The sequence below is a fragment of the Colletotrichum graminicola genome (assembly GCF_000149035.1).
Source record: "Colletotrichum graminicola M1.001 genomic scaffold supercont1.3, whole genome shotgun sequence".
NCBI lineage: Eukaryota > Fungi > Ascomycota > Sordariomycetes > Glomerellales > Glomerellaceae > Colletotrichum > Colletotrichum graminicola.
The window spans coordinates 752,640-777,250 of record NW_007361007.1 but is presented as its reverse complement, the minus strand read 5'-3'; the positions used below and the strand labels follow the sequence as shown (position 1 = coordinate 777,250).

At 52.7% G+C, this 24,611-nt stretch overlaps 7 protein-coding genes across 7 annotated transcripts; 5 read left to right on the top strand and 2 right to left on the bottom strand.

Annotated features, from left to right (window-relative positions):
* Positions 1-7: 7 nt before the first annotated feature.
* GLRG_01136 (major facilitator superfamily transporter) lies at positions 8-1,738 on the top strand (the record flags this gene model as incomplete). The annotated part of the gene is made up of 4 exons (XM_008091821.1): positions 8-353; positions 427-1,080; positions 1,133-1,337; positions 1,390-1,738. The coding sequence occupies 4 exons, from the start codon at positions 8-10 to the stop codon at positions 1,736-1,738; spliced, it is 1,554 nt and encodes a 517-aa protein (XP_008090012.1).
* Positions 1,739-2,445: 707 nt separating this feature from the next.
* GLRG_01135 (glycosyl hydrolase family 76) lies at positions 2,446-3,928 on the bottom strand (the record flags this gene model as incomplete). The annotated part of the gene is made up of 3 exons (XM_008091820.1): positions 2,446-3,635; positions 3,687-3,791; positions 3,844-3,928. 3 exons carry the CDS (start codon positions 3,926-3,928, stop codon positions 2,446-2,448), a joined length of 1,380 nt encoding a protein of 459 aa, XP_008090011.1.
* Positions 3,929-5,420: 1,492 nt separating this feature from the next.
* On the top strand, positions 5,421-6,887 carry GLRG_01134 (argininosuccinate lyase; the record flags this gene model as incomplete). Its single annotated transcript, XM_008091819.1, has 1 exon — positions 5,421-6,887. One exon carries the CDS (start codon positions 5,421-5,423, stop codon positions 6,885-6,887), a length of 1,467 nt encoding a protein of 488 aa, XP_008090010.1.
* A 1,030-nt stretch (positions 6,888-7,917) lies between these two features.
* On the top strand, positions 7,918-8,817 carry GLRG_01133 (uncharacterized protein; the record flags this gene model as incomplete). Its single annotated transcript, XM_008091818.1, has 1 exon — positions 7,918-8,817. The coding sequence occupies one exon, from the start codon at positions 7,918-7,920 to the stop codon at positions 8,815-8,817; it is 900 nt and encodes a 299-aa protein (XP_008090009.1).
* Positions 8,818-10,072: 1,255 nt separating this feature from the next.
* On the bottom strand, positions 10,073-12,429 carry GLRG_01132 (endonuclease/Exonuclease/phosphatase; the record flags this gene model as incomplete). Its single annotated transcript, XM_008091817.1, has 2 exons — positions 10,073-11,292; positions 11,343-12,429. The coding sequence occupies 2 exons, from the start codon at positions 12,427-12,429 to the stop codon at positions 10,073-10,075; spliced, it is 2,307 nt and encodes a 768-aa protein (XP_008090008.1).
* A 1,684-nt stretch (positions 12,430-14,113) lies between these two features.
* Positions 14,114-14,652, top strand: GLRG_01131 (uncharacterized protein; the record flags this gene model as incomplete). The annotated part of the gene is made up of 2 exons (XM_008091816.1): positions 14,114-14,563; positions 14,620-14,652. The coding sequence occupies 2 exons, from the start codon at positions 14,114-14,116 to the stop codon at positions 14,650-14,652; spliced, it is 483 nt and encodes a 160-aa protein (XP_008090007.1).
* A 1,215-nt stretch (positions 14,653-15,867) lies between these two features.
* Positions 15,868-16,463, top strand: GLRG_01130 (uncharacterized protein; the record flags this gene model as incomplete). The annotated part of the gene is made up of 2 exons (XM_008091815.1): positions 15,868-16,018; positions 16,087-16,463. The coding sequence occupies 2 exons, from the start codon at positions 15,868-15,870 to the stop codon at positions 16,461-16,463; spliced, it is 528 nt and encodes a 175-aa protein (XP_008090006.1).
* Between the last annotated feature and the right edge of the window lie 8,148 nt (positions 16,464-24,611).

Here is a 24,611-nt window from a genome sequence, read left to right as displayed (position 1 = left end):
CGTGACAATGGCGGCCCGCGCAGATCTCGAGTCTCATACGGCGAAGCAGCCCGAAGGCCTTGTCAACGAGCTTGTGGGCTCGTCAAACTCTTCGACAACCGAGGAGGCAAAGCCTAACCCTCCAATGTACTGGAAGCTGATTGCCGTGATTCTTATCTCCTGCATCAGTTTCGGGTCATCATGGAGTTCAGGTATCACCGGCGCTCTGAAGTCCACCTTGAAGAAGGAGCTGCACATCAACAACAAGCAGTTTTCGCTGCTCGAGGCCAGTGAAGACTTCATGGTCACCCTTTTAATTCTCTTCAGCGGAATGGTAACGGACAGGATCGGTGGTGCCGGCGCCATGCTATATGGTGAGTGTGGTTTAATCCATTCATGAATGCAATGGCCTGTGTGCTCGGAAGGGGAAGCCTAACGCGACGGCAGGCAACATTATTTACTCGATTGGATCCATTATTGTCGCTGCCGCCGCCCAAGTCCGCTCTTTCAAGCTCATGATTGCTGGCCGAGTTATCCTCGCCCTTGGCGACATTGCGACCCAAGTGGCGCAGTACAAGGTTTTTAGCTCCTGGTTCTCGCCGAACAACGGTTTCGCTTCGACCCTGGGTCTTGAGCTCGGCATCAAGAAGATTGGTGGCTTCGTCGGCAAGTCTTCAGCCAACATCATTGCGAAGAACACTGGCAACTTCGCGTGGGTCTTCTGGATCTCTGTGTTCATGAACGTCTTCACCAATGTCCTCACCCTGGTCTTCTACCGTTTCAACGGCATCGCTCACAAAAAGTTTGGCAACATGAAGGATCCGGCGACAGGCGAGAAACTTACCGAGAAGTCCAAAAAGTTCCAGCCGAAGCAGGTGCTTGAGTTGCCTTGGGCCTTCTGGGCCATCATGGCGTTCTCGCTATTCCAGACGAGCACCGCCGTAGTCTTTAGCCAAAACGCCACCGAGCTGGCTGAAAAGAGATTCAATACTGACTCCATCACTGCTGGCTGGTACTCCGCAATTTTGCAATATGCCGGTTTCTTCTTAGTGCCGTGCCTCGGGGCCTTCATTGACATATTGGGCAACCGTATCACACTGCGTGAGTTACTTACCAGTGCCAACAACCGAACCAGAATATTAACTGTATCTAGTCGCAATTTGCGGCACCGGAGTCTTCCTAGCAATGAGCCTGATCAACTGGGTCACTGATACCAAGGGCGCAGCTGCTGCCTTCGGCATCTATGCGGTTGCCTTCACCCTTGGGCCTACCACAATCATCGACAGTATTCGGACCTCCATGTGGCATGCGTCTACCTTCGGGACCGCTTACGCCGTCAAGATGGCCATGAACAATTCGTAAGAACTTAAAACCTTGATCAGAATCGCGCATAGTCTAATGGTTTCGCAGTATGAACATCATCGTTCGTGTTGTGACCGGTGTCATCCAAGACGCCGATAACGACAGCTACGACCACGTCGTCATCGTCTATGCCATTCTCTCCGGAGCATCCGTGTTGGTGTCCATCATATTGATTGCACTGTCTTGGTGGTCCATTGACCTCGGAAACTTGCAATGGACAAGGAAGCAGCGCATCGCCCATGGCGAGCTATGGAACGAGAGGAAGAGGGTTTTCTATGAAGACAACGGGCCGCGGAACAAAATCATCTCCAAGGCATGCTTTGGTGCACTGATCATGCTGATCTTTGGAGCTTGGGCAGCGTACTTTTGGGGCATCGCAAGCGGTCACAACTCTTGAAAGCTCAGTTTATTGACGCAGGAGATTGTTGGAGAATCTTCAAAAGACTTATGCAGTAATAATATAATCTTCAAAAGACCAATCGTAACGAGACTAAGAACTGCTAGATACAAACGACCAGAAACCTACCTCCTGGCTCGTGTCGAGATTGATTTAGCTGTGACATATCCACTATGATATTATAGAGAGAAGATCAAGTTCACTTATCTATTGCCCAAAATTTCATACGCCAATTACGATTATCGGTTTAGTTCAATTGAAGTGCACTTGCACAAATTGAACAGGAGGGGAAGGCCAAGCAATTAGAGTATAATTAGTGACAAGTGACTTTCAGAGAATGCATAAGGTAAATTATCTTGGGGCAAAGCAGAAATCAGAGTTGTTTGAGTGTTATTCAAGGGGAGGACGTTCCTAGAAATTGCGTAGGAAACTCCGCTTAGACCTGAGTTTTCCCACTGCACTTTTTGATGATATCTGTCCAGAACTCACAATGAGTAAGCCAGCTATGCTCAAATACAACATCGCCAAAGAACGAAGGTACTATATATTAGCCACCCAACACTTGACTGGGCCTCGTTGGGCTGATTATATGTCTGATAGATGAGGGCCAGAGCTGAAGTAACGCTGTCCGTGTTCAGAATGGCAATTTGAGGTGGCAAGCCGCTGTGAGAAGAAATATGCTTGAAATTATGAAGTACATCAGACCCCTAGATTGAGACAAAAATAGTGCCACTCACAACACCAACACTAACAAGTATAGTCAATATAGCCGCCCCGGCCTTATCCGCGGCTGTAATCGGCTTGAGGTTGGGACCCCTTGAGCCCGAACCACTACCGTCGTCGATTTTGCCTCCGTTGGGGTTACCCTTGGACTTTCCTCCAGTTTTGGTAGTAACAGGTCCCTCGGCCGCCCGCACGAGGTTATACATGATCACCTGCAATGAAGCCATCTGCGGCCCGACGCCAACCACGCCATCAAAAGAATCTTTGAGCCATGAGAAGCCGCAAGCTGTGCCTGGAGGGCCCTTGAACGCACCACCAGAGCCCGAGCAACTCGTTGCTGCCTTCTTCCCACTTGACAATAACAGCTTGTTGATGGAGTCCGAGGTATGCGGGCCGACCTGCGATGTGGCTGCCAGCCATCGGGCGAGATATCCCTTGAAGCTCTGGGCGTCTTGACTGCACTGGGCAGTGGGTTCGCAATACGCTTCGTAAATGACCTCGTTCTGAACAAATACCTTGTTGACTTCCTCTAACATGCCATCCACACGGGTCTTCCAGGTGTCGTTTTCCGTTATGTTGTACATGACAGCGGCGCCGTAGAGAAAAATGCCAGCGTTGTAAGACCACTTCGTGCTGTCGACGGAGCTGGGGCATTTGCCTTCAAGATGGATTCCATCTAGGACCTCATGCTGGTCCGTGATTAGGCCGACCTTGTTTTGCCAGTCCCATACCTTCTCGGCCCAGTCAGAGTAGGTGGTATTGCCAGTGTAGCGAGCCAGGCGCGCAGCAACGTTAAAGAAGCACCCGTTCGAAATCGAATTCTTGTAGTCGAATCCGGCGTTCCAGGTGAAGATCTGCCACCGCACACCTCCACCACATTCCGCTTCGTCCCAACGGCTGACGTACTCGTTGAAAACAGCTTGCACTAGAGCGAGCCACTGTGGTTGACCCTCGGGGGGGTTGGGATATTTATGCTCGGCTGCCGACATAGCTGCCATCGCCCAGAAGCCTTGGTCGTCATTTCCTTCTGTCAGGGTCTGATTCTTCGGCATATAGTCATTATCTTCGCCGGCTTGGTGAAGCAGAGCTTGCGTAGTAATAGCGTTGTAGGAATCATCCCCCGTGAGCCACCAATAATCGACTAATGTGCCAAACATAGCGCCAGCCTCCCACCCTGAGACATGTGAGAAAAGAAAACACCACGTCGATAGTCGGCAGGACGTACAGTAATAGGGATCCGGTAAGTTTCCCGGCGTATCACCAGTGTTGTTTCCAGTATAATATTTCACTAGCCCGTAGGCTATGGTGCTTGCGGCGCTCTTGATTGATTCTGGGGAAGGTCAGTGAGACCATGCCATTTTTGGTAACCGTGAGAAACCAACCGTCGTTATCCCATGTTATGTCGACAGCATTGGCAGCGGCCGTCAAACTCAGGCCAACGGTCACGGCCGGCAGTGCTGGTCTCATCTTGGCTGTTGATTCAGTTGGGTTTACCAGAAGCCAAGATAGAGAGAATACAGCGCATTGGGACCACGGGAAAAAAGAATGCCAGTCAACTTGTTGAACGCTTGGCACCGAAGACGACACACAAGAAGCCGCGACGTCCGCCAAGATAAGTGGAAGAGTCACCGTGTTAAAGGGTATTACCGTCGAGTGGCTGTGCAGCTACAGGTCCAGTTTCAATTTTCCTTCTCTCCACATCTGACGTTTGCAACCCACCTACGGCCTCGGATGCAACTCAGCAGACAGATCGGCCAATGTATATTTATATATAACGTTATATATATATATATATATATTACATTGTACTGCAGGTTCCTGAGTGCCCCATTTCTATCGAGGTCAGTTTCTAAGGTTCCCGACTAGTAAACACGCCTTAAACGTTTCCTAAGCGTCTGGTCAGTCCATCAAGCAAAATACGCAGGCACTCGTCCTGTGACCTTTACGCAAATTTGATTCTACTGCTGATTAATAACTGGTATCGTCTCTGGCCACCTTTGTGCCCTATAATCTGCCTTGTGCTGTGCGACTGTCTGTACTGGATTCATCGTACGAAGAATCGGACCGTTGATCAAACAATCAAGTAAGGCGGCCAGCCTGTAGATTGCAATTTGCAACATCCTGCCCGTATGCTGGTCTTGGCGTTCTGCGGGTAGTGGGAGGATCTCCGTTTCCATGACGATCCACCCCTATTTCATCGTTCGAGGGATGGCCAATAGACGCGCTTCCGGAAGCTCGAATTGGGTCTCTCTGGGTCTTCCACAAGGCAAGCCGTTGGGTACTTGCAGAGAGTCTGTCTGCCTTACGCGTCTCAGCACGCGATGCAATATGGGACGGGGTTCGACGGCTATCGCCCGGAACTTAATTCCTGTGCCGCCGAACCCCTATCCGTGGTCAATGTCTTTTGTCATGCGACACTGATGCTGTCTAATCAGCAAAATCGGGTATTCCGTTTCACTCAGGGTCCTTGCAACGGAATCTGCCTCGCCTGTCGGGTTGACTTCGGATGGAGCAGCCAAAGGGCGACGAGCCATTCGGGCCGGCCCTGAGCAACATGACGGCAAAAAGCGCCATGCCTACCGGATCTCTTTCCCACGAGCCCGTTCCGTGGCCACCGGGCGATTGCCCGAAGCACCATACACGTATCTCTTGCGATCGGGGTTTTGTTTTTATTTCTTGAGCAGTTTTGATCACAAATCACGACCGAGTGGAGGTCGGCACATACGGTTCGTTGACCGAGTCGGCTCCGAAGAACCCGGCGGGTCAAGAGGCATCGCCTTTGGAGGCACACAATGTCGTTTCCCCGCCGCTCTTATCTCCAGCTTCCTAATCGGACTTGTCGGCCTAGACACCCTCACAGACTAGCAGAAGTCGGAGAAACTAACTGCTGGTAACCTGATATCCATCCGTTTCAAGTCATACTGCTTCAGTCGCACGATTTGTGTGTGCAGCAGCAATCATGGGCTACCTAGTCTCCCCCGATGACCTCCCGATGCCCGGCCGAGACATGTTCTTCTGGCTGGGTGAGATTAACAAGGCCAGTGCCGTTATCAACTCGGACGAAGGGCTCTTGGATCGAGACGCGGCTCGTCGGATCGCCAGCGGCCTCCAAAAGCTACTGGACTCTGGCAACGAGCCCAACGCTCCCCGCCCAAGCCTCGTGATTACCTTTGAGCCTCTCCTTATCCAAGCTGCCGGTGTGGAGGCCACTCTCCTCCATGCCGGGCGGTCCAGTCAAGACATGCTCACTACCGCTTCGATGGCAATTCTCCGCGATGCACTGCTGAAACTCGCATTGCAGCTTCATGACACGACACGACGACTCGTCGAGATGGCCCGGACTCATGCCACAACACTAGTCCCGAACTATACCAACGGAGTTGCTGCTCAGCCCAACTCCTATGGCCATTACCTGTTAGGCCACATCGCCGGACTTCATCGGGATGCAGAGAGACTTCGGCAGTGTTATGCACGACTGGATCGTTGCGCCATGGGCACCACCGTCCTTAATGGCACAAGTTGGCCGCTGAACCGCGAACGCATGGCCAAGGATCTCGGTTTCGCAAAGGCCGTCGACAACGCCTATGACGCGGCGCAGATCACCGCTTCAGAGATGCCTGTTGAGCTTGGAGCGATAGCGTCCCAGATCGCTCTCCATGCCGGCGCTTACATTCAAGATGTCATGGCCCAATACTCTCAGCCGAGACCGTGGATTCTTCTCCAAGAGGGCGGGGATAACACATATGTCTCAAGCGCTATGCCGCAGAAAAGGAATCCCGGCCTGCTCAACAGAATTCGGTCGGATGCGTCCCGCGTTGTGAGTCTCGGCGTAGGCCGCGCTATTCAGGGACACAACCTCCCCCCGGGTATGGTCGATGCGAAGGACCTGACAGACAACCTTACTGTACTCAACGGGACGATAGGGGTGCTCGGGGGCTGGGAGCGCATCCTCGACGCACTGGTGATCGACGGGAAACGGTCTTTGGAAGAACTGGACCTGGACTGGACTGCCTCTCAGGAGTTGGCGGATATTCTGATGCGGGAGCACAATGTGCCATTCCGATTCGGGCACCACTTTGCTTCAGAAGTGGTTAGATTTGCAAAGAATGCGGGCCTGCGCCCGAGCGAGTTCCCCTATGCTGAGGCATCCAGGATATTCGTCGACACGTTGAAACACACAAACCTCGAGGACAGCGGCTACCAATTCTTGAGCGAGAATGAGTTTCGAGAGGCGCTCGATCCTGTCGGGATCGTCAATCGAAGGGCGACCTCAGGCGGTCCACAACCCAAAGAAATGGAACGTATGATCAACAGCTCGAAGCATATGCTGGAGGATCTCCACAAGTGGATTCGAGAGCGACGGTCTTACATCGACGACGCGTTGCACGAGCTGGATGCTACGTTTAAGCTTTTGCAGAACGCTTGAGTCACCAAGCGCCTCGATACTACTCTTACAGAGCTCCGTGGTTGAGCTCAAGGGCTCATCAAGACTATGCCGGACTCCAGTTTTAATTGACTTGGTATACGCGACTATGCTCGGCGTGAATCAAGTGCAAACGCTAGATAGACTGACTAGTGTCTGTTTGTGTCCATTGAGAGCTCGGTAAGTCAGATCCCTGTGTGATTTGTGACTGCAAAGGCGGAGCCGCTGTTGCAATGCTCTGATTGCGAGTCTAGTTCGACGAATGTTCAGATCCACCAAACTTCTTTGGGTACTGGGTTGGTGGAGGCTTCGACAAGTGAACTAAGGAAGCTAAGGTTGGAGATCGTCTTGGGAATTATGCATAGCCAGTTGGGAAAGAGGCATCACAGAGAGGCAAGGCAGAAGGGGACATTTTGGACCCTCTTATTGCGAACTTTATGTCTGTGAATCTATTGGTAAAAATCCGTGTTCGTTAATGGTGAGTTTCTTCCCTCCTCTACGCTCAGTTTATTGTGCGTTCGGGCATTAGCCTGAATTTGCATTCTCTTGACCAGGAGGAAATACGTCTGTAATTAATGTTGACAACTTCGATGCATCCCTCGTCTTAAACCAGCCACACTCAAAAGGCTTCCACCCCCATCTCGAAAACAGCACTAGTGACCCGGTCTCTTGGCGATCCACGCACGGCGCGGATACCGAACATTTTTAAGTGGGTGATAGGAAAAGATGATTGTCCTGCCGCCAGGTGCCCCGGCCCGACTCCTTGATATATGATAAGGCGAGCCACCCAGGTCCTTAGCTTCTTCACCCCGCTGGATTTTGTCACCGATGATCTTTTGCCTTTGGATCGGCTATGCGATCTCCAACCGGGCCTGTTCCACTCATTGAGCCTAGTTGCATAGGACGATATGCACTCTCTCCTCAGTCCTATCTATCCTTGACGCTGTGGAATGATGTGTGACCGGTATATGTAGTCTGGGTTTCTCCCAGGTTCCTATTGATCGTACGCAAGAAGCCGCATCTTACCAATAAAATGCGCTTTTTGGCCACATCCATTGCCACAATACTGATGGGGGCTACCATGGCCGCCACAAAGACGACTACGTACCGATACGGCGCCAACGTTCTCCAGACATACGGCATCTACATTCCACCCACGTCCGGGAACGTTAGCTCGGTCTCGGCCGATAAGTACTGGCTCGTCTGGATCCATGGAGGATTCTACCGCGACTTTGCCCAGAACTCCACTGGCGTCAACGCCGCCATCGCCTCCCTCGAGACCAACAGCCCAGATGTCCTGGCAGACCGAGTCGCTGGCATTGCCTCGCTTAACTACCGCCTCTCGGCCCTCCCCGGCGTCCAGCCCAACAACACCCCGGCCAACGAGCTACAAAACGCGAGGTGGCCAGATCACATGAGCGATGCCGTCGCCGCGCTCAAGGACCTGAACAAGCGCCACCCCATTGACGGAAACTACGTGCTCTCCGGCCACTCGGTCGGTGCCCAGATCTCCTTCTTCGCCGCCCTGGAGACGCTCCGGGACCCCGCCGTCCCCAAGCCCGCGGCCGTCCTGGGCATCAGCGGTATCTACGATTACCCGCATCTCCATGTCACTCACCCCGGCTATGACTACCTGGTCCTCAATGCCATGAGGGAGGACCAGCTGAGGGATGCGAGTCCGGCCAAAGTGGACGCCGATAAGTATGCGGCGCTGGGCTCGAAGGTCTTTATTCTGGCGCACAGCAGGGACGACGGACTTGTTCCGTGGGACCAGGCGGAGGCGATGGAGGCCGCTTTGGAGAGCCTGCCCGAGTTGAGAAACAAAACGCACTTCATCGAGCTTCAAGGCGCGCACAACGACATTTGGAAGAATGGCGTGGCGCTGGCAAAAGCTTTTACAGAAACACTGGCTCTTCTGAAAGAGAAGGCTTAAGACGCATCATGGTTCGGGATTGCTTGAGAGAGGTGGTTAAAAGGAATCATTGCATTATTAGCTCCCCACGTACCTCCCGGTCCTGGCAGTATACCGAGAATATAGGGCATATGAAATGAATTAAGGGGAGCTTTTGACGAGATGAAATGCTTTTCAACGTTCTTTGCCATTATCCAAGCTCTAACTGGGAGTCATTTGCCACTTACCTACTTATCTCAGTCCTCAAGGCATTATGCGGACACGGTGATCATGAAAGCAACTGCTATTCAGATCTTTGATCAACGAGGACAAGTTGATCAGGTTCCGGTGGCACAAATATATCTAGCTAATACTACTGGCCAGTATCGTTGCAAGACGGCTAGGTTCGCTTCATGATTTTCTTTCTAAGCCAGACCTGGCAGCGGGCTGTTTCCAACGTTAGCACTAGATCCCGTCCCCCCCTTACTTGTCCCAACCGGGCCGGGGCGGGCGTCCTAAGCTTTTCGTGCGCCGGCAATTATTCCCTTTCGTAAACGCGCTTATCTAGCCATGTAACGTATATGCCATTGAGTCTAGCTCGTGCCCACCTCCCCAGATGCGCGTTTGGCATCTTCCTGCTCTTACATGATGGGCTCTACTTTTGACTAAGCCGCAATCCTATCTTTGTACTATGAGGGGTCCGGGCTAGGACAGCCGCATCTCCGTCCGCTAAGAGCTCAAGAGGATGTTCATAAGTCTTTCCAGTAGATCGATATCCGACAAGGCTCGTGGAGGTCGTTTGCTATCGCAATTCATTCCCGCAAGCCACGTTACTCCTGATGTACCTCACCGCATTCGCACATAATCAGCCGTTCACTAGAGACGAGAACAGACGCTTTGCTACCTCGGGCAAGGCCTCGCAAATGTCAAGGGCCCCATGAACAATCAAAAAGAGGGTCGGATGCAAGAGAAAACGCAGCTGGTTGGCTATGTATCAACAACCCTTCCATCTACAAAAGCCCCTCCACCTCAACGTGCCCACGCCAGGCCCATCCATCCCCCGTGCCGAGAGTGGCGATGCATATCCGACGACGATCCCGGTTCCTCCCGTTTCTCTTTCGTTGTTTTTTGAACCTCGTGAACTTCGCTGCCGTCCCCCAAAAGACCACCCCTCGCCAGTTCCTCCGACTCACGAAAAGCATCGCAATCCTAAACTCCGGCAAAAGAAATTCCCTGCACGCATGCGACGACCTTTGGTGACTAAGAGTACGAAAAAACAAGTCGTCGGACTTCTCGTCTATCGCCCTTGCCCCTTGCTTCCTGATCCAAAATCCGGTTCCGGGTGGGGTGGTTTCTTATCCTTTCTAGCCTTGATAACGAACTCGGCCATGATCTGGATATGGTCGGCGGGGAAGTGATAGTTGGGGAACGCTGGCACTCGCTTGAGGTATTCGGCATCAGGCGGGCCCAGGATGTCCACCACTTCGAGGGTGTTGGTCGAGTACCACAAGTAATCGATGACGTCGGAGAACCCGGGAGTGTAGTTGGTGAAAGGCATCTCGTCGGGGGTGTTCTTGATGTGTGCGTAGGCGTCCCGCAAGCTGAAAGGGTGTTCGATGCCGTCTCGAGTGAAGCTGCCGTACTGGAAGCTGGACAGCTCTTGGTGATTGGGCGGGACACGACCCATGGATAACAGCTCATAGACAGAGCTGTCTTCCGTCGAGTTGAAATCTCCACACACCAGCAGGGGAATATCCGTGTTGTTTCGGTATTCTTGGCTGGGACCCGGCTCCTTGGCCGGTGGGGGCGGCTCCTCCCCGTCCTTGCCAGTAGCAGAGAAGGTAATTGGCTTCTTGTCCTTGAGTGCCGGCCAGCGAACGTACTTCTCGGCGAGCTTCGTAATCTGTTCCATCAGGATACCGGTCTGGATAAGCTTGACATCTGCCAAGACCGACTCCCACGCCAGATGTCCGTTGACCAGAATGATGCGCGAGCCTGTGACTCGACTCTCGAGGAACACAACGACAGCGATGTTGTCCTTCGGCATGACGCGGTTGAAGACATCGTGCTGGTTCTTCATGTCCGGACGGTTGATGGCGATGGCGGCGAATTCTATGACCTGCTTATCGAGCAGAATCCACTTGCTGGCCTTGTAGAACGTCGCGCAACCATCCACTCCCTGAGCATCCTTTTCGGCCATCGTCTTCGCTCGCGTCTTCGGCCAGTGCACGCCCTTGTAATCCATTTGAGCCAACTCCGGGCTGAACTCTTCCTTGAAGGCCTCAGTCGAGATCTCTTGCAAGCACAGGAGATCGGCGTCCTTCTCGCGCAACTCGTCAAATATGCAAGCCTTTCGGTATTCCCAGTTCAAAGCACCCGTCGGCGTGTATCCGTACGTTTGGGGCGTCGCATACTTGTCGCACAGGACGTTCCAAGAGAAAACTTTGACTTTTTCCAGCGCAGGAGAAACATCTTCTTGAACAGTGATATACTTTCGGGGGGAGGGTGGCAGCGGCACTGCAGCGAATTAGCGAGCGGTGACAGAAGGGGTGGTCGTGGGCGCATACCTGGAGCTTGCTCCTTGAGGAGGTTGATCAAGCTCTTTGTGCCCTTCTCCATGATTTCTTGCTTCATGTCCGGGTCAAGAGGGTTGCCCTCGATGCCTAGAACGTCCAACAGGTGTAGAGAGCCCAGTTCGAAGGGAAGGGTATGGATCTGGTTATCGAAGAGGAGTAGCTGATTGAGATAGGTGCACATGCCAAGTTCGGCGGGAAGTTCCTTGATCTGGTTGAATGACACGTTGAGGTAACGCAGCTGGCGCAACTGACCAATGGCCGGAGGTAGGGTTTGTAGCCTATTGGAGGCAATGAAGAGGTCGTGGAGGAACTGGTAGCGGAAGAGAGCCGGAGCGAGGTTCCGGAGACCCTGGCCGCTTAGGTCCATGTTGTGCCAGTTTTGCCGTTCTTTGGCGTTCTTCTCCACGCTGTATGGTCGTCTCCTGTCGTCCGCATCATCATCGCCGTTCTTGCCCGAGCTGGGAGGAGGTCCCGCGATGCCACGGTTCTCCGAGGCCTTGAGTCTGGCGTAGTAGTGGGGCTGATTTTGCTCGGTCATAGCACGGTGGGCTTGCTTGGACTCCTCGTAGAGCCGCAGCTGCTCGGCCCAGTGTTCGGTGATCTGCTGTGCCTGGCCGCCCCGCGTCGCGCCTCCTTGACCGTTCTGCAGGCCGTTGGCGCTGTATGGACTAGAATTCCCCATTACACCGGAGGAGAAGGCGGAGTGGTGGCCCATGACGCCGCCATTGCCATTGTGTGCAGCATGTTCGGCCTGGGCAGCTTGGTGGTGCTGAAGGTGAGTCTGGTGGTGTTGTTGCTGTTGCTGTTGGTAGTTGTACAGCATCGGGATCCCCCGGCCGCCGGGGCCCCCATTGATGCGGGAGTTGTGGCCCTGCTGGTGATTCTGGGAGAACATCCCTAGCAGATTGGCCCGTGAGTTCGGGATTGATGACGGGTTTGGAGAGGAGTCTTTCGTGACGAATCGGCTCAGGAGCGTGTTGAGTAGTACGGTGTCGGTGGCGGCGGGTTCTTTCGATAAGAGGGAGTTGAGGTAGAGATCTCCGACAGGGTGGTCCAGATAGTGAGTACTATCGGCCATCTACCTGAGATTCGTGGTCGGGTGTGGTGGTGCCTCAGACTTAAGATGCAGGCGAGAGGTAGGCACCGGGTGCGCAGCAGCAACTTATGTGAGATTGGAAACGAGGGAAAGCACAGGGTAGCTCGCGTTTGCGCATGGGACTCGAAGACGGGGTCCAGTTGCATCGAGTATTGGTTCGGACAATGGAGAGTCCCGGTAGCGCAATGAGCTTGTGCTATCCTCGGGCGCCCATGAACCGCGTCGAAGATGCGAGGATGCGTAGGGTTTCGTGTCTCGTGCGGGCGTGCGTGCGTGGAACGTGTGAGATTTTTCCTCGATCTGACGATGTATTCGGTTAGGAAGGGTCTAGCATTGGGTTAGATGGAGGTCGTCGAGTCGAGCTCAATGGGGGGTGACGGCGTACGTTGAGGAGGGCAAAAGCTGTCCAATGATGTCGGGGCAGGCTGAATGCAGCAGATGAGTGTCTTGATAAGAATATGTCTTGTCAGTGAGGCCAAGTTGGAGGAGTAAGACATGAAGATGGGGCAAGGTCAAAGGAGCAAAGGGAGGAGTACGAGTAGGGGCTGGCTGGGGTTCGAGTTGCGACAAAGGTAGAGAGGCTCGGCTTGAAGCATACCCCTGGCGACCCCCAGGGAGGGCGGGGAATGGGCGGATGACATACCGTAACGAACGGGTGCAGTGCAAAGTTTTGCGATATCTCTGAAGCAGCCAATGAATACTGGGAGTGAAGAATGCGGTCGGAGATGCAGATGATCCAAAGACTGTGCCGTGGGCGGGATTGACTCGATCCTGACGATAGACCAGATACAGGACAACACGCCTGGCGGGAGGTGCAAGCTCTAGCGAGGTCACGTGACTATGAAAGCTGCACGGGCCACACGGCTGGGCTGGCCAATCGGATCCGAACGTGACGTGGCGCGTGACCTGGAGGGGAACAAACAGTGCGGTACCATGCTGGAGCTGTTTTTGACACGGCTCAAGTGGTGCGGTTTTGCATCTACTGATGTTGAGGTGGGAGGATAATATAGGCAAAGAAAGGGTTTGGTCGTCGTTTTTGTGCCAGTTTCCGCATGGATTATAACGGACTGTGGGTTCTTATAGCTATTCATAAGAAGATAAGCCGTGGCCGAGTTACCGAGGGAGCTCTGGGGTGAATCAATGCGCTAATGGCAACGAATTAATTAGAAAGATAAAACGTAGTGAATTTATCGCCGCTCTAAACCCACGGCTGCTGGCATTAAGCTTATATTGGACTTCTTTTGCGGGGAAATCAGCCCGTATCGACCCGATACTTCAAGTTTGACATACTGCTGTTATTCTCAGTATGCGACTTATTGTCCGCCACGGCAGAGTGGCAACTTTGCGGAAATACAACCGCAATGCACGTTGACAGCAGCGAATTCAGGAGATGAAGATAATTGGCCGCCGGTTTACTGAGATAGCCGCTGGGGAGACTGCGAGGCCAACCAGTCACAGTCGATGTTGAACGGACACCAAGCCATGCAATGCAAATCAGCCCAACAACGGTGCAGTCAGCCTAACATGTGGTCATGGAAAGCAGTGATATATTCAGGACCGTCTCGCTAGCCTGATCCTTAAATGTGTGTTTGTTATTCTATAGCCCTTTCTCCAAGTCTGACAACGCCCTTCTTTCTTTTTCGACTTATCTTCATACCGCCAGAGCATGGCTGAGCCCGTTGGTATCACCGGCACTGCTGCAGGACTCGTCTCGCTGGGACTGCAGCTCTATGGCGAGATTTCGAAATACCTCAGCGCCGTCAAGGGCAGGCAGAAAGACCTCGAACGCGCAAGGGGACATCACCAAAACTTGCAGATGTGCTTAGGCGCCATCGCCAACGCAACGTCTTCATCAAGGGGAAACAATGCACAGGCATACGCCGCCGTAAACGCCTGCATTCTGTCCTGCAAGAGCGAGTTAAGGGCACTGGAGGCGCTGGTCGCTCGATTGCAGGGACCTTCGACTCCGGCTGGTTGCATGCTATCAACCAAGCTCAGAGAAAAGGGGAGGCAGTACACCTTCCCGTTCCATCGGGAGAGCATTCTCAAGCTCAAGAGGAGGTTAGAGTCTACAAACGTGGTTTTGCAGACGGCGTTACAAACTCTTGGCCTGTGGGTATCTCTCAAGACCGCCTGGTTCATGGCAAGTGTTGACAGTTGTTATTTCAATAGCAATGCGTTCTCAGGCATCAGGTCAGATCTTGAACTAGTACAGATCACTCAAGAAGATACCCGTACCAACGTCAGCAGCATGGCACAGTCCATCAACGATTCGTTTAATACCACTGTCAGTCGGATAGAGCAAATCGGCCCTAGCATCAACGCCCAAGTAATAGCCAGCACGTCAACAATGATGATTCAGCAGTCCAAGATCTGGTCACAAACAACAGAAATCTCAACAAGAACTAAAGAGAACACAAAAGACATCCTACAAGAAGTTTCCCTAGTTCGTAACCAGCAGAACAGAATCAAAGAGATTTTAAAGGAAATGGCGAAAAGATCTACCAACCACAGAACTCAAGATGTCAAAATTGCAAGACTAGTTGCCAAACCTACTGACCTCAAGACCATGTGCGACGTCATCCTCCAACCTCAAGCGCAAATCGAACGCACTGCGACTTCGAGTATCCCTAGCGTGAATGACCGGCTCTGCCCTTGTGTCAGGCGTCGGTCATTGCAGCGCGAGGAAACTACTTAGGGCCCAATACTCTATACTAAACTAAGGAGATTAACCAAGCACCATCTGCCCAGATGTCCTTGGCAGAATATTATACCTACGGAGTGCCAGCAAAATGAAGCTTTTAGATTCAAACTCTATGAGATGGGGTCTCTTTTAGAGAATGCCATTCAGTCATCATGGTCTCTTAGCTTCGGGGCTGGGGGGTTAAGTATCAACCATGGCATCCCTCGGATTGCAACAGTCAATAAGGATCGTTCCCCCGTATTTAAAATCGGGAAAATACTCGATGATTGCCTCAAGGAAAAGACTTTGAACTACACAGAGAAGAAAAAGTTCGCCGGGGAGTGCTTCAAAAGCATACTCTGGTGTTATTCCAAGAAGCTTGGCTGCCCGTCTGACGTAGATGAGAACGGCACAACCTTGGCTATGAGACTGATGTATAATAGCAGGAGTCATCAGGTACGTTATGAGAGTACCCTAAATCATTCGTTTCTTGTTTCTAATTTAGTTTATCAAAGAGATCAAGATCAACACAACACAAAGACCTAGCAGCCAGGGTGGCGTCACGCTTAGTGCAAGTGAATGTACCCTTAGCGGGAGACGTTACTGCGTTCGAGTGAGATTTCCGATTTTTATTCCCCCTCCGGTAAAATCTTTAACTATTAAATGAATAGCGTAATTTTCTCCTCCCTACTAACTTATTCAGATTCATATACTACACCGTTCACCGGGACACTTCGATGCTGATAACAGATGCATTCCGTTCGTTTGTCCAAGTCTGGACTTCCGCGACTGAGTTTATTCCTCGCGCTCGTTTTGGTTGGTCTCCAGGGCTTTCGTTGCTAAATGCAGCCTTGGCTGACAAGCGAAATTCAATTTATTTTGCCGATGGTAGGTCGAGGATTAGTTGGCTGTGCATCGATGCGCTGCCGTTGCTAACACTACATCTGGCTTTTCAGTGTTTCAGTGTGATTCGCTCTCATTGAGCTTTTTACGGGGAGACAAACCGGCCGTTTCTCAAACCCTGAAATCATACCCGTATACCTCCAAAGAAGTCAATTCTTTGGGGCAAACGCCTTGCCATATCGCCGTTGCAGTGGGCAACTTGCAGATCTTGGAGCTCGTTCTCCTCTACAATAGCCCAGACGCCCTCAATACACGAGACAAATCTGGTTTGTATCCTATCGACTATGCTATTGCCACGCATGCACATCAAGTCTGTGCCAAAAGCCAAGACTCTAACGCATGCAACGGCTGCAAGGTCCTAGAGATGGTGCTTAATAATGCGAATTGTGCACTGTATCATCGCACTCTTCATCGCGCCTTGTACGAGTAAGACCTCACAAAATCGATCAGAAAAATCATCATCGGTCATCTTGGAACCAGAAGAGAGGCATTGAAAGCCCTGGCACCAACATACCTGTCTATCGATGAGGCCACCAGCCTCGGCATATGTCGCTCAAGGGTCTTGGACAAGGACGCAGGACGGGTGCAAAGATATCTCGATGCTCGCTCTTGCCCTATACCGAACCGCTTAAGAGTATGCGCTAAAGGCGATGAGGAATACCATCGTGGTTTTGGCAGCCCGGTATATGCCTTGATCTACGAAAAGGACGTAGCTGCATTCGCTTGGTCACAAGGGTTCAAGGACATCCCGACTCGGCCTGACGATGCAAATTGCCCGATGAGACCCTGGGAATATTATGGCCGCGGACGAAAACGCCCGGAATCCCTACAAGAAAAAGCCCTGTACACCATTTGGCTTAATGCTCACTTGGAAATCTGTACATTCGCATGGGGACTCGACTTTATGAAACACTTGAGTGCCAACTTGCGCGAGTATGAGAAGAATGCATTTAGGCTACCGCGAAAGCTCTCGAACACGGTATTCTCTGAATCAGTAACAGACCACTGCTCATGCTACTGTTCTCCAGATGGATGCACTCCGTTTGAGGTTTTCCTATGCCGAGCAATCAAAGGCATGCTGCATCGGAAACGCCATATCCCAAGGTGGGAAGAAACAGAGCTTACGATCATGGATACAAGTTGGTACCGCGAAGCAGGCCGGCCTTTATGTCGTACTATTCGTAGACTCATTGGTGGAAAACGGTATCGAAGTGAACAGTACGCTTGGTTACATCAGGCAGTTTTGCGGCAACTGACGTTCACTGTTCTCGACCTCACGCACACCTGCTGTATTAGCACAGCTGGGAAAGCCAGGGGTCGGGACTCAAGGGAAAGAGGACTCGATGTTAAAGATGCCGAAGAAGTTCACGAGGAAGAACGGGAAAAGCTGCAATTATTCGAAAATCTCATGGTGGAGTTCACGCAAGAGTGCGGAAGCAACGCGAAACTACGAAGGTATCTCCGAAACAGATGGACCCCGAGAATGCAGTCAGTGATGCGCGACTTGACTTCGAGAAGGCTCAGTCAAGATGAAAGTCAAGCAGCGGAAGATGTAGGTGTTGTATGGGGTCCCGATGAACCTACTAATTCGGACAACGACCACTCGATGGAAGGGTACATGTATATGCTGCGTCAGATTGTTCCTGAGCACGACATTTCCTTGCCGCCAGGCTTTCAAGTTTGATGTTCTGATTGCATTTCTCCGTTTGAAGTGAAGGAAGCGGTTTCTGTTTCTCCGCAATGGTAATTACAGCTAGAAATATGCACTCAATATCTGTAATGCACTTTCCAAATCTATGCCATTGAAGGCTTTGATCAACAGAACTACCAGAAGTTGAAGGGTACACTCAGAGATAGCTACTCCAGCAAGCTGGTTGAGAGCGTGCATGGCCACACTGGAGAGTGTGAAGTGCTTTCATTGCTTTGCTTCAGAAGTTTGACCGATGGATTGAGAGATTGTAGATACAATGCAAAGCAAGTTGATTCTGGACAGCTTCCGCAACATGAAGTGGCTCCAAGTACTCATAGATATCTGAGGATAGACGATTAGTTGAACAAGGTCACTAGCTTGGTTCCCAAGCAGTTGCTGGCGTTTTCATAAAGCGTGTAAGAAGCACTGGATGGTGCGTGTTCATGCGAGATGTCCTCGTGTTTGGTCTGACCGATAAAGATAGCGTTGAATACATTTGTCATTCCATGATCTGTGTAAACGAAACGTTCCACTGCCAAGATGTAGGAGATATTGAAATCAAAGAACGTATGCTGAACCTTGATCTCGCTTTGTGATGTTGTGGTATAAATCCGCGTCTGTCTACGAATGAGCTTCAGGAATCAAACGTTCACGAAGTTGATCATGTTTACTCAGGTACCATCTGTCGACCTTACTTAGAAAGAAGTTGGGCTTGGAAGACGGGAATGTACGAGATTGGTATCAAGAACCGGATAGATGGTCAAACGGAAACACTTTGCAGAAATAGGCTATTCTAGAAGCGGCACGGATAGTAGGCTACAGCGTCGACACCAATGTCCTCGGGACGGCGGGCCAGATTCCGGGGCGGTAAATCAAACGACGACATCCAGCCCTAATTGTTTTAACTGTCGACGTAACAGAAAATCCCTACCGGATGACACACTGACGTCGTGCAACCTATCCCCGCGGCCTTGTCAAGACCCTTGGGAAAGGGCATGGTGAGGAGGGGCCTAGCCCCTAAGATTTAGACACGAAATCTCCTGACCGAAAATCCTTCCTCACACGTCCGGTAGAAAAGAAATGGGTAAAACAGCCAGAAACATGACGTGGTGTTATTGACTCGAACCAACAGGGTCGTCCCACGGCAGGATGCGGGCGAATCCGAGAGCTCCGGCGCCACGCTCACCGGTCTCACCGGTCGACCAAGGGTGGCCAAGCCCTCCTGCGCATATATGTCAAATCTAACCAGTCAAGCGAAGAGCCTCGATGTGATACGGGGGAGCAGCAGGACCGGAGACAAAGCTCACCCTGGTCTTGTCGACCTTCAGCGGCACGCGATAGAGGGCGACTGCCTCGGAGGAGACGAGCTGCAGTAGGGTATGGTTTCTGGTCCATGCAAGGTGTCAGCCAGGAGCAAGTAGCAACCACGACTCGCAGTACCGGCAGCGGGCGTCGCGTTAATGCTGCGATATCTCAATGGATGCAACGAGTATGTACTGCAGACCGTACCAAGAGACCATCGGCAACTTTTACGAGCCTGATAGCTCGGGATGGATACCAGACTCCAACCCCTCTTTCCTGCCCACTCTTATTTCGACCATCGACGTCGTCTACCGGGGTCTTTCGGTCGAGGGAGGGGAGGGCATGAAGTCGTGGAGGCGAGGAGTTTTTTTTTCTTTTTTTTTTCTTTTTTCGAGAAAAACGATGGGCCGTTTTTGCGCCAGCCAACCGAGCTCTGGCTTCGTACGATCTGTAACGCTTAACTGCTGGGTTCCGAAAGCATGGGCCCACTGGATTCAAGTATTAACACAAGATTAGCCTCGGTCAGGTACTGGACTTAAAGCAGTTTTACGCAGCGAGAGGCAGAATAATACCTGCTCACAGTCTCATAACGCGTGTATGTCTGTGAGGTGGTGATTGTGAAGCGAGCGTCTCTGCGTGCTCGTCAGTCGCTTCCGAGTTCGCGATTTCCGTGCGCGGGGTGGGCCGCTCTTTCCGTGGGTTGCTCTTTCCTCACTAACACGATCATGGCCGGTTTCCGCAGGAGCACCGCACCCGCTCCCCCCTTCCACATCGGTCCAGAAGTCACCCACTGTCCATCCCAAAAGCTCAGTCTTCATTCCTCCTTTATCCATACGATCGATTCATGCTCCGACGCTCGACTGCCCGACTGCCCGACTGCTCGACTGCTAGCAGCTCGGATGTCCTCCGACGCCCCGGTTATCAATCGACATTGTTGACTCTTGAGGCACTGGAAACCCCAAGGGTCCTTGTCAGAGCGGTGTGCCTCAGAGACAGAGTCCGCTTGTCCGCTCGTCTGCTGGACTCAACCAGCTGGCCTTGACTTTGGCCCTGTTCGCCAAATATATTGGTCTGTCTGGGGTGATATGATCTCCGTAACATCTGGGGTATCTGAGACATCTGAGGCTTCTGGAGCGCCGCGACGGCCACCGGTCCGGTCGTCCGGATGGCCATTACTCGATCGTCCAATTTGGCCAAACAAGACAGCGATCTCAATTACCCCCCAATCACGAAAAGGTCTAGTTCTGGGAAGACGAGGCCCGGCCAAGAAGTGCTACTGCCGACAAGCCAGTCAGTCAGTCGTTGACTCTCGTGCAACACCCGACTGATCGTCCTGCACATGGCTTGATTCATGCTCTTGGGCCCTGGCACCAAGGCAATCGACTGGAATAATTCCAGCCCAAATTCCAACACTCGCGTCGCAAGCTACCAACATTGCGTCGCATCCTGGGAGCAGAAGGTTCAGATGATTCATTCGACTGGCCTGGGCAGAACCCACCGACCGGGAAGCCGACGACGCTCGCTACACCAACCATACAACGTTACCCTGCACTGTCAGGCCTAGTGCGCTCCAATAGGCAGGACGCAACCGAGGAGGTGACTATACACGCACTATCTATTGGGGCGCTGCATCAAGTTCACCAACTGCCGCGTAGGCAAGGTCCTCCGCGGTCCAGAAGGATACGCCGTTATGTCAAGTAAGCACAGCATTCTGCAAGCAACTGTACATGAATCACGACGAGCCGGTCATTTACATCCCGTACGCTGCGTCAGCGTCGTGGCACGCGACACAAGTAAGTGATCGAAAAAAATAGCAATCCCTTGGTCGCTTCATCGCACCCGGGACGGCTCGGGACAGGCACGCTGCAGAATAGACCGACAGGGTTTGATGTCCCTACGTAACCGATGCTGGCCATCGCCGACAAGAGGCCGCGGCGAAATTTGATCCCATCTATCCCCGGTACCATTTGCCAACGAGAAAGCCGAGGCGAAGCCAAGCGACGCGGATGACGGCCCAAGGGCGGGCCGCCGTAAGCCCTGCCGCCTGTCAGCCTGTGTCGACTTTTGAGGAAAACGGCCGAGACAAAGCTCGACAGCACGGGACTCAAAACAAACGAGGCGGCAGAAGGGCAACCGGTTGATTGCACATTCGACAGTGACTTGCCCGTCTTCTCATACCCACCGTTCCCATCTGTCGGTCGATCCGCCAGAACCGCTATCCTCTCTGCTCCTCTAATTTCACGCATGCCGCTTTAGGCGTTGAGCGAAGAAAGCACCGCCGATGGCCCAAGCAAGCACGAGTGATCCGTCAGTCCAGCATCCCCCAGTCCCGTCTCCACCGGGGAACAAGCGGCCGGTATCCCGCCGTCTCAAGATTTCAGACAGAACCAAGGACCAGGTTCTAGAAGGACGGGTCCAACCCCGACGTGCTTGACTCTTGTCTTTCGGAGTGAAGTACGGAGTAGTGTACATACTGTATTTGCAGGCCGTTGAGCAAGAAACCTGCCGGTCCACTGGTCGGCGGACCTCGGCGAGCGAGCCAATTGACGGCAAATTCCGGGTCGTGGCGCCAAACGTCTTCGGTAGTATTTAGCAGTAGCAACAGGCCCCCCGGGCTGAAGACACGCACGAATCGCAGCAGTCCAGTTACAATCAGCGCGGCCCGGCCCACTCAACCAAGAAGAGGACGATCAGCAGATTTCTTTCAGAATCGTCAAAAAAGGCAGGGAGCTCGCTCCTGCCGTCTTTTGCCCCCTTGTGTAGTTGAGGCTCCGCACGACGTCGACCGACTCGTCACTGGTCAGCTATCAAATTCGGGGGAGGGGGATTCGGAAATCCATGCCTTAGAGTTTTGCAACCTTCTGCTCCTCCGTCGTTCATACGTCCCGTACGGATACAGACAGGCACGGGAGAGCAATCACTTTTTCCCCAGAGGCCCGGTTCCTGGGGAACCATCTTTACCGTTTACCCTGCAGATTTTTCCGCTTACAAGCATTCCACTGGTGCCCGGGTCCTGGGTTCTTCGAGCAGGGGCGGAGGGCAAAGAACTGAATGACAAGTCCGCAACGGCCACTGACTACATAAGTCAACACTAGTGTAGAATAGTGTGGCTTGGCCTAGCCACCCACCCGCCTGGCAACTCCGTCAGACCTTGGCCCCGTTTGTCCTGCGCTCCGTGGGCTTATCCGTCATCGAGTGTCAGGTGGGAGAGCAAACATATGGCCAACAAAAGAACGGCAAGGCCAGGGCCCGAGCTACGCGATCCAAGTGATCAGTAGACAAAGAAATGGGAGGGGAAGAAAGAGAGATCTGAATGGGCTCGGCGCAGAGGACTACGATACCGGGCGTCCCGACGAACTGGATGAGGGGCTGAGCGAGGCGTTTTTCATGCCAATTCCTTGTTGTGGTGGTGTACTACCGCAGCCATACTGGCTCATCAAAACCCGCCGAATTTTGGCCCGCCACGACGCGGAACCCTAGGAAAGGCATCATAAGAAAGGCGAGCGAGTTGACGTCGTCGACGTTGACAGAGGTGTAGGCGGCTGTCAACCCACCACGAGCCACAAGGCGGCGACCAACAAAACCAAGTTTCGAACGGTCGATTCCTGGGGCGATTATTCGCGTGCCCCCCCGTCTTGCCAGCACTAGGTAGTGGCTCCTGTCATGCCGGAGCCAATAAAGGGGAGGAGGAGACATTGTGGAACAAGCTGTGACTAGCCTGCCCAGGCCCAAGTGGAAGCTTGGACGACACCAAACGAAGGGGGAGCGAGACGAAAAAGCAAACAAAGTCAACGAGACGACGCACAGACAGCAGACAGGACAAGCAGATAAACAAACACAATCGCAAACTCCCGTCGACTAGATGGCTTGCCGGTGAATTCGGACACTGGCAAGCCAAAGGGGGGGGGGCTCGCTGTGTGTTGCCATTGTCGTTATCATTTGACGGACGAGGAACTACGAAAGGCCTCACACGCTAAGGCAAAGCGTCCGACGTGTATCTCCCTGCCGGGCTAAAGTCAGTCGTCGCCGATACCACGTCCTGCAGAAACAGGAAAGACAGGGGCAATTGGAGTTGGGAGAAAGCCATTTTCATTTGATTACCTTGACTGGGGTAGGCGTGGTATTATTGCCTTGACGAAATCCTCCTCCCGTTGTGGATAGTGGGTGCCATTGATGCTGGGCAAATGGGATCGGTTGACCCTCGAGCACCCTTCGGCGACCACCGACGAGCGGACGCACACAAGGCAACACGCGTTGAGGGGTAAACCAGTTGGACTCGGCGCGGCGAGCGCATTAGGTACGCTACCTAGAGCAGAGAGCTGGGACGACGTGAGACATGGCGTCGAGTGGGAATACAAACCTTGGTGGATGTTTGGTGCGGGGCGGTTGGAAGCCGGCAAAGCAAAGCAAAGCAAAGCAAACAAACAAGAACACAAACAGAGCACCACCACATTGCACAGCACAACACAGCAAGCAAAGCAAAGCAAAGCAAAGCAAAGCAAGCAGCCCACCGCGGAACGAGCCAGGAGCAGTATCCAGCTGGTGCCCAGTGCTTCCCGTCCGTCTCCAAGGCCGGGTATCCTCCATTTGGCTAACTAGCTAGTGTAGACTAGATTGGCTAGACTCGACGGCCAGGGCGAGCAAGCGACGTGGGTGCCCTGAGAGAGGTAGACGGTACCTGCAGCCAGTCGACAAAAGTACCTACACACCTCGTCGGTCACCCACTGGTTTCTGCTGCAAGGTACGGAGTACATGACGGTCAAACGAACCAGTGGGTGGAGATGCCCTGCCTCCCGTCTGTGGCCTGGTCGGATCGTGTCAATGTGCGGTCACGGACACTGGCTTGAGCTGGGTTTGTGGGTGCGTTTGCCCTCATTGTCTTCTCCGAGTGGTGGTTCACCTCACCGGCGTCTGTTAGTCTGGTGTGTTTGGTTCTGGTTGAGGTGCGCATGCTCCTTTGCTTTTGCCTTTTCAAGAAGCGGGTTGTCTCGGTCAGCCTCTCATCTCACATTCCGCTCCTCCGACAAGTTCAACAAGTTCAACTAGCCTTCATTGTTCCCTCGAGGAAACGCACACGAATCCTTCTTGAATTCGTGCCCATTCTGGTACGATTTCTGCCAATTTAACTGGAGTCATTGGAACCGCAGAAGGGTACCCGACTGCTTCCCTGCGCTTGTCCTCGATCCGTTACGGACTTTTCCCAATTCCAATTCTTACGTTTCCCGTATGATTTTTTTTATTGTTTTTTATTCTTTTACCTTTTCCCACCCTTGACTACCCCTCCCTTTCTATCTTTTCCTCCCACACACGCCCCCCTCCCCCCACCACACCATTTCACCACTGTATCCGCGCTTGCTGCATGGCACGGCATCGGGTGCCAGTGTGTATCGTACATACCCAGAGAGCATGATAGCAGCTTACCTGCCTGGCCCCCATTTCCTTCAGCAGCAGCAGCAGCAGCAGCAAGGTACGTACAGGCTGACCAGTACGCTTACCAAGCTAGTGTCTTTTCCTTTGTACGAGACTGAGGAGCGCGCGCGCGTGAGAGAGAGAGAGAGAGAGAGAGAGAGAGAGAGAGAGAGAGAG